This window comes from Corythoichthys intestinalis, chromosome 19 (genome assembly GCF_030265065.1).
Source record: "Corythoichthys intestinalis isolate RoL2023-P3 chromosome 19, ASM3026506v1, whole genome shotgun sequence".
In the NCBI taxonomy this organism is placed as follows: domain Eukaryota; kingdom Metazoa; phylum Chordata; class Actinopteri; order Syngnathiformes; family Syngnathidae; genus Corythoichthys; species Corythoichthys intestinalis.
The window spans coordinates 22,927,848-22,948,911 of record NC_080413.1 but is presented as its reverse complement, the minus strand read 5'-3'; the positions used below and the strand labels follow the sequence as shown (position 1 = coordinate 22,948,911).

General features: G+C 38.4%; 1 protein-coding gene across 1 annotated transcript; it reads left to right on the top strand.

Moving 5' to 3' along the window:
- Nucleotides 1-303: 303 nt before the first annotated feature.
- On the top strand, nucleotides 304-4,227 carry hlx1 (H2.0-like homeo box 1 (Drosophila)). Its single transcript, XM_057823317.1, has 4 exons — nucleotides 304-832; nucleotides 1,516-1,695; nucleotides 1,785-1,969; nucleotides 3,630-4,227. The coding sequence occupies exons 1-4, from the start codon at nucleotides 397-399 to the stop codon at nucleotides 3,945-3,947; spliced, it is 1,119 nt and encodes a 372-aa protein (XP_057679300.1). The 5' UTR covers nucleotides 304-396; the 3' UTR covers nucleotides 3,948-4,227.
- The last annotated feature ends 16,837 nt before the right edge of the window (nucleotides 4,228-21,064 follow it).

The following is a 21,064-nucleotide window of genomic DNA, read 5'->3' as shown; positions in this document are numbered from 1 at the left end:
TTTCATTTTTATGTAGGAATCAGCTATTTTTGAGAAATGTAGCCAATTTGTTTGGTCTTATTAATGTCCCGTCCCCAGCAAAAAGTGTACATGCAGGTTATGCTGTTATAGCGTCCCTACCAATGTTGAGACCAAACCTACGCCCTTGCATCAAATCCATCTCAGTAAACTTCTCCGTGCACGAGTTTGTGTGCGCCAATGCAAAACGCTCATTGGCTGAGCAAGGAACCAATCAAAAGTGCGCAAGGAACTTTCAGAGTGGAACTGTGCAGTTTGGATTGCAGAGTCGCGAGAGTTGTTCGGTTCTGACACCCACAGGTTCAAAAGGCGCTGCTTGTTTCTGTGCATGTATGACTTTCCATTGATCGTTCCTAAGATCCATTACGAACCTCCGGGATGTACACTACCGGGCTCAACCCGTTTTACGCCTCCAATTTCAGCCTTTGGTCCGCGTACTGTGCAGGAGGCTTCGCTGTGGACACCAGCAAGAAGCCGTCGTTTTGCATCGCGGAGCTCCTCCAGGCCGGCGACGCGGACAGCTTGCCCGGCTCCTCGGCCCTCATGGTGCACGTGGGTCAACACCGGGCGTCCTCCGGGGGCTCGCCGCTGCGCCCCTCTCCGGTCGGGCCGGGGGAGGCTCACGCATCGGTGTACGGGGCGAGGCTGAGCCCCGCGTCTCCGTACCACAGGCAAGGACTACAGCTGACCTCTGTGTCCAGAGGGGCTCACAACTCTTCACAGGCTCCTCCGCCTTCGAGCAAAGACCTCAAATTTGGAATTGATCGGATATTGTCGACGGATTTTGACGCAAAGGGCAAAGAGAAATTAAGAGGTGAGGACAGATGTTTCAATGACTACCAGCCAGAATACAAAACTGCAGAATCATACGAAAAAAACAAATAAGAGACTTTAAAATTCTAATTCTATTTTAGTTCATGTCAAATAGTGGTAGGATTTGCAAATATTAGGCTATCTACATAAATATAATTCAAAAATTATTGCTGATGTCAGAGATAAGCTTGAGTTTTAAGTTTTAACTTTGACAGCAATATATAATTCATATTTGAAATATGTCAAAAGCTAAAACTGACTTGAAACTATATCGTTAACCTAACTTTAACAAGTCCTTTCTGTTGTGATCTTCTTTATTCATGTACAGTATAGTATGACTATGAATATTCTCAGTTATTCAGGTCATGGTAATCCACAAAAGTTTAATCGAGGCAACTTGTCTCATTGTTGTTGATGTCAAAAGGTTAACGAACTTGCCTCGGTTTTACTTTTATGGATAAAACAGGATGTGAAAATCTGGCACCTGGGAGGGCCACATTTCAAACTGACAGTTTTTGGCAGTTTTTGCAGAACACTAGTTACAATGTAAGGATAAAAGGATAGAATGTATACAGGAAAGTCTCGCTTTTTTACCTTAAGAGCACCCTAAGAGTAGAGCAGTAGTAGTACAGTACAGTTTCCATATCTCTCATAATTCAAGTCCATTTGTCCCCCTCAAAACAGATTTCGCGTCCATTGTAAACTCCAACCGTCAGTCAGGCATTCACATCCCTATTCAGCCTGCTGCCGGCCAATACTTCTCTTCCATAGAGCCTGGGATGAGTGATGCCTCCGCCATGATGAGTTCACTAGGCAGCAGTGGCAGACAATCAGGCCAGCATCAGTTTCAGGACACCTTCCCAGGTAGTCACCAAGAAGGGACATATATAGAAAGTTTTCTGCAACTGCTTTTCCTGACGTCTCTGTTCATGTTTTGTTTATGCATACTGTAGGTCCATACGCTGTCCTCACCAAGGACACGATGCCGCAGACGTATAAGAGGAAAAGGTCGTGGTCCAGAGCGGTCTTCTCCAACCTGCAGAGGAAAGGCCTGGAGAAGAGGTTCGAGATCCAGAAGTACGTCACCAAGCCAGACAGAAAACAGCTGGCAGCCATGCTCGGCCTGACTGATGCTCAGGTAAAAGTTGGCTCATGCAACCACATTGACAACAATTCATAAGTCTTTGTTTGCTGGTCATAAGAAACTGCAGTGGCAATGATAAATGATTTGATGGATATCTGCAGATGACATATCCGAGTTATATTCTCCATGTTGGTTCAGACTGCAGTATTTACAGGAAGTGGTTGTCTGTGAAGGTGTACAGTTTGGCGCGGATCCATAGCATTGTTTTGTTTGGCCTTGGTCTTCTTGTCTTCTGCAGCGTTATTTGTGTTGTGATATGCAACACTGAGTGCAATGCCAGGCCACATTACACCTATTTTACCTCAATTCAAATCAATGTTAAAAATTATAACATTATTTTTTTTTCAATACAATTTCATGATTATCATTTGCATTTATTTCATTATATATATTTCATCATAATACCTTTCTTTTCCCATAATTGTTATTATCATTCACTGCTGATTAGTTAAAATACTGTTGGTTCTCAGTGGAATGTAAAACCTAGGTTACTTAAAGAGCTCACAATTCCATTGCTGTGTTTTATGATGATGACACAATATTGTGATGTTTTATTATAGAACAAAAAATGATTACATTTAACCACACCACATGCTGAATTAACTCTTGGAGCGTAAAACACCACTTTGATGATTTTGATGAACTTTGATTTTATTGAGATGCTTTTTAATGACCGTTGTCTCTGAAGTGCATCCGATTTTTGAACCATGTATGAAATGTATTTGGTAAAACACACATTCCATAACAAAATTATACAAACAAAAAACTGTCAGAAAAAAAGGAAAACATGGAAAGCAAATAAAAAGATTTATATAGGGAACATTTAGACACCATAAGTATCCCATTTTTGAGAAATAACTAAAGTAATGTATTGTAAAACAACACACACGCACACAGTAACGCGCAAAAATGTAATAAATGTAGTGAGAAAGGCCATTAAACAAGGAAATAAATGAGTCAATAAAACAGCACAGAAAATGGATGAAATGATGCGTGAAGTACACAAACTTGCGTTTCCTTTTTAAGATTTGGATCTATAATAACACCCACTGACGCAATAAAAATTTAAATACTGTTTCATGAGGTTATATCCCCTTTCGTAGCAATGATTTAAATGTTGCATTTGAAATTAAGTAAATAGACAAATAAATAAGAAGGCACACTATACACGACTAGAATAATTAAAATGCTGACAAAAAAAATTCAAGGTGAGATGCTTAACATTTTACAGATTTTATTTTATTATTACTATTATTATTATTATAACAACAATTCTATAACTCCATAACTACAATTAAAATGCGATCAAACAATCCTAAATCTAGGCCAAATGAAAAGAGAGTGAGGGTTGATAAGATTTGTTATTAATATATTTTATTTAAAAAAAAAAAAAAAAAAAAAACACACACTCTAAACACAGCCACATTAACTAAAACGATAAAAGCATCAAAACAATACTAATAATAATAATTTAATAAACACTTTTCATGGGTAACGTGATTATTTTTATTGCATGCAGAAAACTCTCAATATCGATCAATAATTTAAATGTTGTATTTTCCCCAATGTCACGATTATTATTTTTAACATACCAGATATTAAAACTCATTTAAAGTGTGCCAATTTGCTTGCATGTTTGTCCATGTGCGCACAGGTTAAAGTGTGGTTCCAAAACCGACGTATGAAGTGGCGACATTCCAAGGAGGCCCAGGCCCAGAAGGACAAAGACAAAGAACAGCCGGACGGAACGCCCGAATCCGGCAGGGATCCCAAAGAGACCGCCGAGTCGGAGTGCGAAAGCGAAGACAGAAGCGAGTGCGAGTCCGATGACGCTCCGGAGGAGGACAAGCCCGACGTCGCGCATGAGTTGGACCTTTGCGAGCACAACAAAACCAGCGTGATCATTAACGCCAGCGTGGAAGCCCCCCACTCGGACTCTCCTTCTCCTCCATCCCCCCAGCTACTAATATGAAACTATTTCCATTCGTGGACTCCAATCGAAACGAGTTCATTTTGACGGACACGATTATAGCAAGCTTTTACGCCAAGAACTTGCTTTTATTTCCCTCTACTTCAGCTTGCATGATGCTTTCCTCTGAGGGTTCAAAAGTCAAATAAGTTGTAAATGTAATTGTGCAAGCGTTCCGTTCTTCCAAGTTGTATAAAAGTTCGTCACACACACAGTGTACATGTCTTTTTGTGTGTTGTGTTATTTTGTTAATATAATTTGCACTGAAAATATTGTAAATAAAAGTTTTTTTTCCCCTATTCTCGTTTTCCTGATCGTCCTTTAAAAAATTATAATCACTCAATTTGATATCTTTTTCTGTTCAAATAAATGGAATTACACACACACACCCAAACGACCAGATTATCATTTGTACATTTTAATTAATATGAATATGACCCACCAGAATATTGACTGACATGACAAAATAAAAATTAAAAAACAAACAAAAAATCAGACAAAACCAATGATATTCGTGAGATAACATCAACAAATAGTTAAGATAATAATATCAGAATTCATCCATTGCGTCCAAAAAGGAGAAGAATGAAGCATTTGCTTATCAAAACCTATGCCTATTTTCTATTCCTCGATTATATTAGTCCACCCTTTTTAACTAGTCCTCATATCAACAAAGAAATAAAGTAAAAAACCATATACATAAGATGCAAGATAAACAAAAAATAAACAGGACCTAGTCAATAACATATATGTAAAAACCCCTAATAATTAAACCCTTTCCTCTTCCCTATATACCCTGCGAAAGCCATGTGCTTGTACCACTTCCTAAACTGGGTCATGCTTGGACAATGTTTGAGCCCCTCATCTAGTTTATTCCACAGTCTCACTCCACAAACAGAAACACAAACACTTTTTAATGTGGTCCGTACCCTCTAAAGCTGTTAAGTATAAGTGAAGCTCCCCCTTCAAACTGTAATGCCTTTCTCTGTTAAAATAAAATAATCTGTACATTGCCAGGAAGTGACCTGTGTATAGACATATGCATGAGCTGAGCTGTTTGAAAATGAACCAAGTCCGTGAGTTTTAATGTTCTGGATTTTGAGAAAATATATACATATTTGTATGATCCCTATAACTAGCATAATGTACTAGTCTCATATATTAAAATAACTTTGTTTATACATCTAAACTAATGCAAATCTATAACCTACATGGGAATTTTAAGGATACACCGATATTGTAGAATATCTTTATATTTTGTTTTAATTGTTTCTAACATTAATATAAATACAAATAAAAATGTGGCATCTGGTTCAGTCCTTTGTTCACGCATAAGTAAAATGTGAGTGCAAGCTTTACCTCCACCAAGCACATTGTGTAAATCAAGAGAGACAGACACAGTGAGTTAAAAAAAAAAAAGTGAATTTATAGCTTGTATACTGTGAAACAGCTCCAGATATCAGCAGTGACCTCAATGAGTATATTTTATTTATCCAGACCCATGCAGTACAAGCCTACATTCCAGCTCGTCCATTTATAGTGCTGCTCTCACACTATGCTGTCTCTCATACATGAACTAAACTCAAGTGACAAATGCAAAAAAAAAAAAAAAATTTTTTTTTGCTGTTGCAGTCAGTGCAGTAAACCTGGACGACGTGAAGCATCCTTCCTTCATGTCAATATCACCTGTGAGACTCATTTCCATTTCAAGGCCTTCATAAATCTGCTATTCTGGAAATCCATTTTTTTGTGAAGTAAGTTCATAGTAGTTTATCTGTTTGCACTTTGCAAACACGTGAAACCAGTGTGCGTTTATATATTTGATGGGAGGAATGCGTAATAAGACTTTTTAAACATGTGCAATTCTGCAAAAAAAAAAAAAAAGTGCATGTAAGTGACAGTCCATAAATTCACAATTTGCACCTTATATGACGGAAAGTGAATGTGTTTATTGCAGCACTGATTGAAAATGAAGATATCTTTGATGACACATTTTTAGAAGTACAATTAGGTAAAAATGAAATGAAATGAAGTTTTCGTATATATTTGATTGAATTGAATTTGATAATACCGTATTGGCCCGAATATAAGACGGTGTTTTTTTTTGCATTGAAATAAGATTGAAAAGGAGGGGGTCGTCTTATATTCGCGGTCTAGACATTATAACCATTCACGACGCTAGATGACGCCAGATATTTCGCTTGCTAATTCCCATTAGCCGTTCTGGGGTTCCTGTCTATCCATCCTGGGAGTGGATCTCTCCTGACTGTGGTACTCCCCAAGGTTTCTCATTTTTCTCCCAATTGACTCTGGAGTTTTTGGAGTTTTTCCTTGCCGGCATGGAGGGTCTTAAGGATAGGGGATACCCAGGACTTGAACTGCATCTATTCATCTTTGTTCCTTCATTTCTAATTGTGTATCATATTGCCTCTGTAAAGCCCTTTGAGACTTCTGTTGTGATTGAGGGCTATACAAATAAAATTGAATTGAATTGAATTGAATATCATTGAAGCGATGTTCTGTCATGACGGATCTCAGCTACTAGTTTAACCAGTTAGCATTATTTTATTGCAGTGCTTTTCCTTATTCAGATTTGTTTCAAGACTGCAGTTGCAATTAGACTTCACTTTGATGGTTAATGCAGTTTTTGCAATTTTGTTGTTTTATCACAATAGATTGTTTTATTTACATTTCAAAAACCAGAAGCCATTCATTTACGAATGTGAGTGCACTTTAGTTTCAGATATTAAGATTTGAATGAGGCAAAATAACATGCTTTTTCTCTCAAATATTTTGTTACAATTATTTGTTTCTGATGTACTGTAATTATTTTCTGTATAAAAATTAATTTGGTGTTCAAAAAGTCATTTTTCAAACTTGAGTCTTGAAAAAGAGGGGGTCGTCTTATAATCAGGGAAGTCTTATATTCGGGCCAATACGGTATATTTCAATGGGTAGATATACACACATGTAATATTTGATTGAAATGAAATGCAGCATTCACCTCCATCCACTTATTTTCAGCAGGCCCTATTTTTTTTGTCATCACCTCTGTTAAAGCTATGCTATGGAAAAAACATGATAGTGTGTGGCGTGACAAGGCTGGCTAAAAACAGCAGCATCTATAGTGAGTGACCCCCAAACCCGGACCACCGCAAACTTTCACTACCACAGGGTCCACTTTCCACCCCTCCGGAAAAAAAGAGGACCAAGACCCCCAGGAAAGATACCGTTTTTCCTTTCGCATCTTGAATTTCACTTTTCATTTTTCCTTTCCTGGCTTTTAGCTTTTTAGTTTCGTCCTCCACTTGGTGATATTCTATACTGGAAGCTATCAGTGATGTGTCATGCGATGCTTGTGAAGTTTGGTCATAATCTTTGCGCTTCATTTGTGCTGCGTGAAAAATGGTTCAATATTACCCGGAACGTATAAAGATATCTATATGTAAGATGTCTGGGTGGGTTGGGGCTCTACTTATCCTCGAAAAGCTATAAATTACAGGAGTATTTGCAAATGTACTATAACAATAACAACCGAAACGCTTAACATAATAGTGCAAGGCCTTGATTTGTGAACTGTCTTAAGAACTTTTATGAGCAGGATAGGAGAAAGTCCATCTGGTGAGTATTCAATGTCAGCCTTTCAGCCGCCATTAAAATCTGTCCCATACGTCCCTCCTGGCAACCAGGACACGGCATGCCGTAAAGCAAACCAGCTTTGCAGATTCACCAATATTTGACACCTGGGGGCAAAAAAAAAAAAAGAAGAAAAGTGTAAAAACAAATGACCTCTAGCTGAGTAATACGGAGGGGGAGGTTTCTGTCTCAGCAAAGGGATTAACGTGACTAAAAGCCGAAACGTCTCCAGCACTTGAAGGCTTTATCTGCATGAGAACTTGCTCGATAGGCTGATGGAGACATTTCGATGGTCGTTAAGTATCCGGGGAAGGCTTAAGGTGTCGAGCAGTTAGAGACAACAGCAAAAGGCAGCAAGTGCTTGGGTAAATCAGTGAGAAATGGAAGAGTGATGAACATGATATACTGTTGGTTGCTCATTGGTGGACATTAACCTTCACCTTTTTATTAGACCATATGGAGAAGGATTAAAAAATAACTAACAACCTGTTGGTGCTTTAAAACAGTGTTTATCAACCTTTTTTGAGCCACGGCACTTTTCTCATTAAAAAAAATCCCAAGGCGCACCACCAGCAAAAAAATGGAATTATTTTTGTAGACTATATTAGCATTATAAAGTTGTGTATTGATTAGGAATCAGACAAACACAAAGATAACATATTTTCTAAAAATTATTACTCACTCAGTGTGACACCTGGGCTTCTGTATTGGAGTTGGTATCAGTGCATACCCGTTGAAAGTTAATCCAACTATGTTGAGTTCTTCTTTACTTTTTTGGGTAAAGCCCAATGAGTTTTTGCTTATCCCCTTACACCAGAGATCAAATCGTCTTTGCTTCGTTTTAATCGCATTTCAATGAATTTTGTCCAGTTCTGAGTTAGCGTCTCTCCTTTATAAAAACATTTACCATCCATGTCAATGTTACAGTTTAGCTAGGTAGCTAATGGCAGCTACCTACTGGCCACTTTCGCTAGCCCCAATGCCACTCTTACCTCTTACACATCACCAAACAAAGTAATTACCGTAATTTCTAGACTATTGGGCGCCCCTGATTACAAGCCTCACCCAGTACATTTTAAAGGAAAAACCATTATGTACATACATAAGCCTCTCCTGCTTATAAGCCACGTGTGCCCACTTAGTAACATGAGATATTGACAAAGAAATACACACAGTTTTCAAAATTTTAATAACACACCTTAACTTTTCGTTCCAAACAGCGCCAGCAAACACGGCAGTTATAAAGCGGCGGCACGGAAGTTACGTAGCATCAACACGGCGGTAACAGCACTAAGTGGGCTGGTTATTAAAAACATAAAAGTCTTTGTTAGCTATCTTCATCTTCGTCTTCCTCCTGTGCACTCAAACCATGGAAGTCTTCACCCTCAGTGTCGGATATGAAGATGCTCAGATACACTTCGCCACGCACCTACTCAGTCTCTCCTTCGTTTCCGCCTTCAGTGTCTCCCATAATCAGGCAAATTCACTCCTGAGCCCGTGCCATCCTCCTCGTCACGCTCCTCGTCAAACCTGTTGGTGATGGCGGACTTCTTTCACTGTACACCGCTTCACGCTGCCAGGCTCCCTCGGCATACCTGTGCAAAAGCTGCTCTTCGCATGCGGCGAGTCTTGGCAAACGATCTCTCGCCGCTAGTCATCTAAGCTTCCATACAACTCGGATGGTCAATTTAATTTCTTCTAGCATTTGCGGGTCTGCCAATTCTACTCATGCACAAAGACGAGGGTCCGCCACCTCTATTCATGCACAACGCACAAAGTTAAACCACCGGTAATAGTGCAAACTAGCGTCTTCCTCGACTCATATATTCCACGTGTCTCACTCCCACATTCCAGGCTGGAGCGCCCCTGGCGGCCGTCAGAAAAATGCACAAATTGGCCCCATCATTGCACACGCCGCAGGACCCAAAATGAGGGAAAAAAGTAGCGGCTTGTAGTCCGGAAATTATGGTAGCTACCTATTATTATTGCATGAGTACCGACCGTTGGACAGCGGCACATTTGCGAATTCATTTTCCCAAAACATTTTTAACATCAATTAGGTGAAAGTGCATGATTTTCCTTGGCACACCAGACAGACTCGTGTGGTCCATAAGGACCGCTAGGCAAATGCTATGAGCGTTGAAGCGTCGAAAAGGGCGTCAAGAAAAATGTTCACAAATTATTTCATGATAGTGATAATCAAAAATTATACAAGACAATAAAACAAAACAACAATACATATCGTAATAAGTCTTTAAATAATCATGAAATCATTTTTCTAATGCAGCTTCTGCCCGTTTCACTGTTTCCTGTGATGCAGTCATTTCACCGCAGTCTCTAATCTCAATCACCCCCCCAGCAGAACAGTGAGCTGCCTGAAGGTGTTATTTTTAACCTCCGCAATTAAGCGAAGTTACGGTGACGACGTCATGAAAAGAAAAAAGCCCTCCAGGTCGCATTTTAGAAAGAAGAAGAAAGAGGAGGAGCATAAAAGTGAAAAAGACAGAGGTTTGTTGTGATGAAAAAAAACTTTTTTTAATTGCTTAAACATGTATACTTAGCGCAATTGCAAGCTAGTGGTTATTTACGAAGAGTTTGGATGACATACTGCTAAATTATACTGCATCTATAGTAAGGCCTGTTGTTTTCAAAATACTGGTAGTTTCAAAATTCAGCCAGCTGTGAATTAGTGTTAGTTAAAATTACTCCCTCTCCCATTTTAGAGAAAGTTGGACAAAGTGTATGGGGGACTAAAATTGTCTCTTGCTGATTTTCATGTGATGCAAAACACTTTTACATTGTTTTAAATTGTGCAATTCAAATTAATTTGCCTTGCTTAAAAGTAGCAAGCTTAATTAAATACATACACCATTAAATGTGCAATTATTAATAATTTCATAGTTCTGTCCCGTGTAGTTGCAGTGCTTCATAAATTTATTCTTCAACCTCGCCCGTCAAAGTTAGTGGCCGTATCCGAACACCTGATTGAGCCAGGTACAGTAGGCTGCTAAAATTAGGCACTATTATGGTTATGACATGCTTGTTTCTTAATCAACAGCTATTTGACTAATAGTGACTAAAAGTGAGTGCGATCATGCCTGTGTGATTTGGTGTACCACGCGGTTCTTTTTCGGGGTTTAATTTTCCCAATGCATTTTTTTATATACTCTAGTTCGCTCGGCATTGAGTCGGGAAGGAGCAACCTCGCCGCTGGCTGAGCGGCGACTTGCTATGCTATGCGACATTACGTTTTTGTTTTTTATTCAAACTTACGTGCATTCAAACTTCTGCTTTACAAGCAGTAAGCTGACAAGAAAATTGAGACATACAGATGCACGGTTATATTATCGTTGCAAAATAAAATACAGTAATAAAAAAACCTATATACAGTTTAACATGTAAAGATAATGCTATGCTACAGTGCGTGCACCATCACAGCACCACGCTGTGACGCCCCACGCTCCCTCCCCTCCCAGGAGGAGGAATGTTCCTCTTCTTTTTGTCTATTCAATGAGTGTGCCTTTCCTCCATGTGATGCTACTCGAAAAGTTCGTTTGGCGCAGTGTGAATGCTGAACTTTCTCAACAACTAATTTGCAAGTGTTATTGCGAGGTAGCTCTCCAACCGGACACTGGTCCTCTTGGGCTAGTGTAAAAGCGCCCTTAGAAGGTGAGCAACAACTGTGACACCATTTGTTCTGCCAAATCCTACACTACTGGCATAGAGTTTGGAGTTTGATTTATAATAATTTAGAATACTTATCAGTCAAATAGTCAAGACCTGTACTGGGCTTTTGTTTATTTGTTTAAAATGGGTTTTAAAAAATCCCTGGCACTTTCCAGTCTAAATACACATATTAGCATATTAACATACCCTCATCGTACTCCATTTGAAATTATTTGCTTTTAGGGTGTATGTTCTTTCAATTGAGTCACTTTTTAATTCTTAAGGCCACTCGGTTCCTGTTGCCATGACAACAGTATGCAAAGCAATGAGATTAAAAATACTGTAAATGCTACAGTATTGTTTACTGGAGACTTTTGTGCTTGACGTTATCGAGCTTCATACTGGACAAAGTAGTTGACAATACTTGATTATGGCAGTCTTGTTATGTACAGTGTATCACAAAAGTGAGTACACCCCTCGATATTAAAGTATATTTTTTCATGGGACAACACTGATGAAATGACCACTTTGACACAATGAAAAGTAGTCTGTGTGCAGCTTATACAATAGCGTTCATTTATTTTCCCCTCAAAATAACTCAAAATATAGCCATTGATATCCAAACACCTGGCAACAAAAGTGAGTACACCCCTTAGAAACTACGTACATCCCTAAATGTCCAAATTGAGTACTGCTTGTCATTTTCCCTCCAAAATATCATGTGACTCGTTACAGGAGTGATGTCAGCATTGTTGCAGAGATTGAAGAGGTGGGGGCTCAGCCAGTTAGTGCCCAGACCATACGCCACACTCTACATCAAATTGGTGTGCATGGCTGTCACCCCAGGGGGAAGCCTACTCTGAAGACGGTACACAAGAAAGCCCGCCTGTCTCATCAGACCATAGGGCATGGTTCCAGTAATCCATGTGCTTTGCTGACATGTCTTCAGCAGACTGTTTGCAGGCTTTCTTGTGTACCATTGAACAAAAAAAAAATTCTTTTTTTGGCGGGGTGCGCTACTACACAGTTTTTCATTTATCGCAGCGGGTTCTGGTCCCCATTAACCGCGAAAAACGAGGGATAACTGTACTTCAAGACTTTTGTGCAAACTTCATTGCGAAAAAAGAAATGTATTTATCGTTAGGGTAATTGTACCTTTTACTGAAGATAACTTTCAGATGAAAGGATGGACAAGGATGACCCGTTGCCCAGGCCAGTTGGATGTCATGGGTGGAAGACCTTCACTTTGGGCTCAGTTACCATGAAATTATCCAAATTCTAACAACATAATTCAGAAAAGAAAAATACATAGCTCCCAGAAAGACAAAAAAATCAACAACAACAAAAAAAGTACTGTCTTGCTTTCTTATTTCAACCTTTAATATTATGGTTGTACCCAGATTCTGTTGTTATAAGTGACTTCAGTACAGCACTAAAATTGTGGGATCGCTATTGGTGATTACTAACAAATAGTGCAGCAACGCCATAATTTCTCTTGAATATTTTGTTTTCAACCACCATTGAACGAGAGAAGGGAAAGATGAAGAAGAAACACAAGCCATGATAGCAATGATTTTACATCCAATTGAGTATGCACAAAAAATACTATTTTGCATATATTTTTTAAACAGCATAGTATCGGTGCAGCGTCGGCATTAGCTGATACTGCACAGCCAGATATCGGAATCAGTTTCGAGTGGCAAAAATTGGTATGAGAACGACAGTAGTTTATATGCAAAAAAAAAAAAAAGTCAATTGTTTATAGTACAAATACTAGATTTAATACTCAACGTTTTGTGGAATGACAAATAACGAGCAAAGAAAGAAAATGGTCAAATTTTTGTCGCGTTTGATCGTGCTACTTTCCTGTCATATCAACATTTCAATAAAGCACAAAGTGTGAGGTCATTTAGCAATCTTTTCATATGTCAGACATCAAATAACATTGAAAGGACTGAGCGGCATTCCAATGTGTCACTTTCCGGATCAAGTGCGCTTATATTTTATAGCCAAATATCTTCGTCATTGATGAAGCATTTTATTTATTCGTCGCAGCCAGTTCAGTGAACGTGGGTTCTCTGGAAAGCGGCTCTTCTTCCTTCTGAGGTATGTTTGTTCCATCACGCTTTGATTTATGGCTTCAACTGTCTAAAAAGAGCTCTCAATCATCCGCACGAGGGATGACTTCCTCCAGAGAGCCACAAAATATCATTACATGGTCAGAACCTTTAATTTGCTATCAGGCCAAGAGGTTTCCAGTCACCCAGTCACATTTATATCCAGTTCACCGGAGGAACCCATTTAACATCTCAGGCTTTTCTAGACTTCCCATTGGAATTACTAAAATACTCCTTCTTACACTTCACCTTTGTTAAATATAACTTTGCTTCCCAATCAGTGTGTTTCTGAACATTGCGAACAAGTAGAAAGCGTGTTCAGTGACGCTGAAAGCCGAGCCCTCGAACAGAAACTGTGACCACATTTGCAAAAAGCCACATTATTGAGTGCTTTCTTAACATGGCTGCAGTTGCCAAGCATCTTGGCGATGCGCTTACCAAAAAAAGCTGGGAGTGGAACAAAAAAAAAAAAAGAAATGCATCTCAAGTTAAATTTAAAGATGTGTTTCTCTTGGAAGCCCGGCTGCACTGCCATAAACCAAGGGAGACATTTTCATGCTCCACATTTTTCATGGTTTCTCTCCGAGTTTCCTCCCTTCCTCTCTCCCCGCTCCACCTTGGCTCTGGACTCACCTACTGCTGCTGCACCGGCTGCGCGGGCCCGGCCAGCGAAGCACAGTGGGACGCCGCGGGGTGGCCGGCTCCAGATGCTTCTGGTTTTCTTTGGAAGGTTCTCACAGGAGGAGAATCCCTCGGAGAAGCTGCCACCTGGATAGCGCTACTTAAGCGCTCTTTCAGCACACTTCTCAAATATTGCAGGGCTTACACATACACTCAGAGCGGATGGCCAGCAACGATCAGTTAAATGCTACAAATCGTCTGACCTACCGCTCAGTGTTTTAATGTGGCGCGGCTGAAGGAACCATTTTATTGCTGCCTGCAGACTATTGACTTAGGCCAACTCTTTGTGGTAAAGGTTGTAATTTGTGGATCGGTTTGGTATTAATTAGGACAGCTAACCTTTTTCCGTTGAAGCCAAATTTTTACTGGGTGATGAACATACTTAGATGGGGATTATAGTCGCCCTTTGGCTGCCCACAGAAAGCAAACACAACAGAGTGAATGTAAAAAAGCTCTTTAATTTCACGTGACCTGTCATCAGAAGCACATTTGCACTCTGCTTTGTGAACTGGTGGACTGCCTGCAGGGTGATGTGCAGTCCACATGTTCAAAGTATTTTTTTAAAATGAATATTTTCCAACTCAATTACTTTTTAAAGACATCTCTGTCCACATGAAAACACATTTGCAGCCTGTAAAGGGCATGCCAAAGCAACAGGGGGTAGTATAACCCCCAAATCATAAGGTGATTGTAGCGGAGAAAGTGCATCCAACCGTTTATTTACTACACCGCAGTCATTTCTGGAAAAAGCACAAAAATAATGACAAATCTATGGAAAAAAAGGTATCAAACATGTGGGGTAAATCCTGTTTAAAAAAAAAAAAACTTAAATAAAATACCGTATTAGCCCGAATATAAGACAGTGTTTTTTGCATTGAAATAAGATTGAAAAAGAGGGGGTCGTCTTATATTCGCGGTCTAGACATTATACCCATTCACGACGCTAGATGACGCCAGATATTATTGAAGCGATGTTCTGTTATGACGGATCTCAGCTACTCTCCCCATTCACGACGCTAGATGGTGCCAGATATCATTGAAGCGATGTTCTGTCATGACAGATCTCAGCTACTAGTTTAACCAGTTTGCATTATTTTATTGCAATGTTTCTCAGCTACTAGTTTAACCAGTTTTGCATTATTTTATTGCAACGTTTTTCCTTATTCAGATTTGTTTCAAGACTAGTTACAGTTAGACTTCACTTTGATGGTTAATGCAGTTATTGCAATTTTGTTGTTTTATCACAATAGATTGGTCTATTTACATTTAAAAAACCAGAAGCCATTCATTTACGAATGTGATTGCACTTTAGTTTACATATTTAAATGTTCAGATATTAAGATTTGAATGAGGCAAAATAACATGCTTTTTCTCTCAAATATATTGTTATAATCAATTGCTTCGGATGTACTGTATTTATTTTCTGTATAAAAATTAATTTGGTGTTCAAAAAGTCTTTTTTCAAACTTGAGTCTTGAAAAAGAGGAGGTCGTCTTATAATCAGGGCCGTCTTATATTCGGGCCATTTACGGTAAATAAAAATACAATATATCAGCATACAACTGTGCCACAAAAATCATCTATAGTGGTTGAGAATCAACATTTATCTAGAATTGGAGTGAAAAATTCTATTTAACATATTTATTTCAGCAGATATGCTGATTAAAATCCGCAGAGAAATGTTTTGCTCTAAAACAGAAAAAAAAAAAATCCTAAAGAAATCCTTGACCCTGTTCGTGTTCAATCCTTGGTTTGAGCCGAGTTGTTGTTGAAGCTTTTGAAACTAGGTTTAAAGAAATTTCAAATATACATCTTGCCTTCTCAGGTGTAGTTTTGGCTCAGCAAAGAAAAGGAAAAAATGTAATAAAATAAAAAGGAAAAAAAATTTGACTTATTATGAAGTACTTTGTAGGATTCTTGTTCATTTCATTTATTTTTGTTGTTTGTTTTCCTGCTTTACAACTTTTATAGACAACATTTTACCGGCTAGGTCTTTATTTTAAATTCATATTTTAGAAAGTCAATAGCATGCAATGGCTTTATTCGAATACTAGGTACTATAATATATATATAGTACAGTATATGGCAAAAAACAGGTGACTTGAAGTTCCGCTCTGAGACCCCCAATTTGGCCAAATTTCAAAACTGTCCTACTATATGCATTTGTGATGTATCATTGGAAAGCTTAAAATCTTAATTTTCTGGGGGACGAAAATTTTTTAACAGGGGGGCATTTAAAAAAAAAACATTTCAAACCCCTAAACACTAACTTGAGGTGAGAGCATGAGCAAGCATAATTAAAGACACCATGATTTTAACGAGATATTATCGCGTACTTACCTTGTTTTGATCCAAAAACTCCGTGTAGCATTTCTCACCGAGTGTCAAGACACAGCTGTGAATGGCCACAGCCGGACTTTTGGGGGATTTTATGGATGAAACACGGTAATATAACAAGGGTCGCGATGAAGTAATTGTAGACATCAAGGAGTGGTCGAGATGTTCATATATTTACTCTTTTAAACGTTTTTTTTTTTTTTCTTTCAGTTTTTCTTTGTTTGGATCAATTATTTATCATCTAAAATATCGGGGACAATGCGACAGTAAACAAAAAAACTACAATTAGGCGATAGTTATGAGGTAGATATCCGTGACCTATTTACAGACTAAATTTTTTTCATTGTGACGTAATTTGTTTAAAAGTTTAAAATATGGGATTAAATAATTTTATAGTTTTTTTTAAACTAAACATAAGACATCAATTGATGATTCTAAGCTAAAAATGATAGACATTTCAAATAATAAATATAATTACTTACCTTCTTTTTATGACTGGGTAGAAACAAAAACGGTTGTGCAATGTCTGTAAAGGGGGGTCACCAGGGTAAAACAGACAAATTAAAAATAGTTCGAGGCCTAATGCGCCATGAAACTGCTATGGCAGCATATAGACATATTGTTGTATCAAACACAACAGTTCTTTTGGCTTATAATACAGCAGTTTATTTTAAAGAGGGGTTCAAGAGTATAAACTGCTTTTTTAGGCTTGTCTGTGTTTTCCGCCAATAATAGATATATAGTATATACTAGCTACTATAGTGGTAATAACTGTGCTCATATCAGGACTAGGGCTTTAGCTTTCAAGTTTACGCTTTTGGTCGATCAGATTTGACTTGCTGTGTCTCGCTTTGTAATTGGATTCTACCCAGAAGGTTCAGAATCTTGAGTGCTATATGCATACTGTTATAATTCTGGTTATTTTTAACGAATCAAATTTCAGAATTATAGGTATACAAATTCTTAAACGCAGAAATGATGTCAAAATCTTGCAAATCCTCTGATTGGTTGAGGTGTTGAAGAGTTTTTGACTGTTTGAGCGCCCTTCGCACTCCAAACATAAACGTGTTTCGTCATATTTAAAAATTCAGTTTTAGAGGGAGGCTTTTTAAGAAAAACAGGACTTTATGTTTTTTAATGTGCTGATCAGTGTTGTCACAGATTACTTGAAAAAGTAATTTAATTATTGATTATGCCTGGAAAAAAAATAATCTTGTAACTTTATTGATTACTTTATTATCAAAGTAACTAAGTTACTTTTAAAGTAATTCATCAGTTAATTTTTACCAATTTTTCTCCCTTTGCTGCCTCAACATAAGAATGACAACATTAAAATGTCATCGCATGTAAGTGACTTTCCGATAATTTTTTTTAAAGGGGAAGATCAGATTTTTCACATGAAGCTTAATCTTCGCGTTAGCGGGGGTTTAATTAGTCAATGGAGTTGATTTCAACCACCATGGATGGACTTCCATGCATGGAATTTGTTGAGATCAACTCCACCAACTAATTAAACCCCTGCTAACTATTAACTAAGGACTAATTAAGCCTAATGTCAAAAATTCTGAACTTGGGGACGCTCAAGCCCTATAACGGTAGGCGTGGCTAACCGGCAGATTAAAAGACTAATTTCTCGTCATATGCGCTTTGCTAAATTGTTGTATATAGTCGAATCGTCTCAAAATATGATTCTAATTCACATAATAATGCTATTTAAGACTTTTTTTCTCCTGTCGTATGCTCTTTAATGCGTTTGACTCGAGACCAAAACAGAAAGTAACTATGAGTGGTAACCATGGAAACAAACGTGTTGTGGGAACCTTTCCAACATTTTCTATTCAAAACGCTCTTCGTACATGACTACAATATTCATCATACATAGCAGACATATCTATATATAATCAGAAAAATGAACACGTTACATTGCTCATTCCTGAAAGAAAGTAATCAGATTACAATAACTGGTGCTGTCTGATTCAAGCCAACTTAGATGGGGATGGATGTTCACTTGCTAAAGGCCCACATTCAAAATGTACGGCCCACAACTGCTTAAAGTAAAAATACGTATAATAAACGACCAGTTATTAAGAGTCTTTGATAGAAAAAAAGAGTTGCAGTCTTTCACAAGTGGTGTGTGATGAAAGCTGCAGTCACCTGCATTAAGATAAAAGGTCAAGACTGCTAGGCTGAGTCTGAGGTTTCCATATTTCCCCTTTTGGGTGCTTATCAAGGCTCACAGATGCTCGCTAAAACTGAACACCGAACAAAACGACATAAAATGTGCAAAGTGACAGACAACAGAAGTATTTTTTTTGTCTGATAATTTATCAACCAAAGTTCTCTTTTTGTTACATTATAGGCTCATCAAAGCATTTTACATGAAACAAATTGCAATAAGTCATACCAATGGTTGTTGAGGAGGAAGTAGTGTACTAAATCTACTAAAACATTGCAAAAATGATTGAAAATAACCATATTTTGTTTGTTTTTTGAAGTTATTAAGTCATGGTTGTTTCCATAACCTGAAGTATTTGGACCACCCTCAGGACAACTAATACAATCAAGCATGTCACTTGGCTCATCGCTCATGAACCCCTCCAACCCACCCCCTGCCCTGTTATCTGTTGTCTCCACCCTCCTTATTTTAATCACCCCCTGTGTTATTGTATTCAACCTGGTCACTGTTCTTTATGTAGAACGTGCATGGTGTCAACACCCTAAAGAACACACAGTTTAAACTGATACTGACAGATTATCAGGAAATTCTTCTTCACGGCTCTGCTTGTTAAGGGAGGAGAGGGCAAGAGTTGGAAAATAAATAGGACGTCACTTGGGTTTGTCTTGTTCTTGTTCCAAAATAAACAGTCGCAGGAAACTCCGGGAGGCCTCGCAATGCGACCGCGGAGACCGAAAACAATCGGGATTGCAGGAGTGCCATGCGCCCGTCACCACAGATGCCAAGTGAGAGTAACCAGGTGACTTATAAAAACGGCTTCTCAGTTTCACATCCTTAAATTCAACTTCCTTATAACTGATTTAGCTGACAGTTTGAGATACGGATGGGAGATCATAATTACTGTCCTTATTTGCATCAGTGTGGTTACAGTGAGACCATAATGGCAGCGCTTGGGATTTGCCCTGTCTGTAAAAAGGCCTGCTGTGTAAAATGTCTGAGAGCTCTGTAACCGACATGTGCAAAGGGTGAGAGTTCAGGTCTCACTGGGGTTTGTTTAGGAATACATGACACTGCACAGCTGGACTATCATCCATGCATATTTGACTATTAAACTTTACAGAGCGTCCACAGATCCAGCTGCTTTAGCCGTGGAAATGAAGTTATTCCCACTAGTGTTAGGAACTGCTCTACATATTCTACTGCAAGGAATATTTAGTCAGTGTGCGCTTTAATGCGTACAGGCTGTTACACTTTATGACAGTGTTTAAAGCCCAGGCTATCCTCAGCATGCTAAGCTGTTTATAGTACTGTTTTAAATAAGGCGCTAATTCACTGTACTGTAAACACCTGTAAAAATCACCTGTAACAACACAGAAGCATGAGGGGGGATACAAAGATTCTAAGAAACCCAGGCCATGCAAGCAAATAAATTGAATAGAAGGCAACTGGATCTCGTCGAGGTTTTTTGCAGACATCCCACTTTTATTACAAGGGACATGTTTCGTGATTCGAATTGTGCCATAGGATTTAAGTTTTATCATCAACAATAAAAGGCAAACCAGAGAAAATTACACTATTTCCTGGATTTCCCATTCATTTTTCCTTAATACACACAATTTCAGAATGAAAAGTCACCCTTCTTGTATCTATCTCTAATTGTCTGTAATCACTTTAGCCTGGTTGAAACCAGAGGTTTATAGTAACGCGTGTGACATTTACTCCATTACCATAGACTTCATAATGTATTGACGGAACACGGGGCGCGGGGCCAATTCATAGGGGCCCTATCTCTGTCAAAGCTGACTGAGTGGTAACACAGACAAATAGCTTTTTCCGTTCAAAATTCTTGCGAATAAATGCTTAAATTCCTGTATTCTTTATAGATATGTACGTAAAACAGTCTCGATTCTTGGTTAAAAGCAAAAAAACGTGCAGTTAGCATTTATTCTACGGAAATATTACGAAATATGATGCTAGTCAGTAAGCAAATTAGCGGGCGCCATATGTAAACAAAGAGCTTCTTGCGTTGAAAATTCTTGTGAATAAAAGCTTAAATCCCTAATTTCTTTATAGATATGGACGTAAAACATTCTTGATTCTTGGTTAAAAGCAAAAAAACAAAAAAAAATTGGCAAATAGCTGTTATTTTACGTAAATATTGCAAAGTAAATGCCAATGCTGTAGTGGCTAATTTCCCCCAATGATTTTTTTCTCAACGTTTCAAAATGCATGCATGGTACGAAAAATATAATAATTACCTTGAATCTTCGAACAAATCCCTCCTGAGACAATCCTTCCTGTTTGTATGCAGTACAGCTTTTGTACTTTTTCAACCTAAATCCGGCGTTAGATCGCTGCATGTGACCGACTGCTAATAAATGGAGTGTGGAACGGCATGACACAGTGAATGGGGAATGTGTCACGTCAATATATTATGAAGTCTGTGCCATTACTTTTACCATATGCCGCACTCTACATCAAATTGGTGTGCATGCTGTCACCCCAGG

Coding starts and splice junctions, on each gene's coding strand:
- hlx1 (XM_057823317.1), top strand. CDS start 397: ATGTACACTACCGGGCTCAACCCGTTTTACGCCTCCAATTTCAGCCTT. Junction 833..1,515: donor GGGCAAAGAGAAATTAAGAG/GTGAGGACAGAT, acceptor CCCTCAAAACAG/ATTTCGCGTCCATTGTAAAC. Junction 1,970..3,629: donor TCGGCCTGACTGATGCTCAG/GTAAAAGTTGGC, acceptor ATGTGCGCACAG/GTTAAAGTGTGGTTCCAAAA.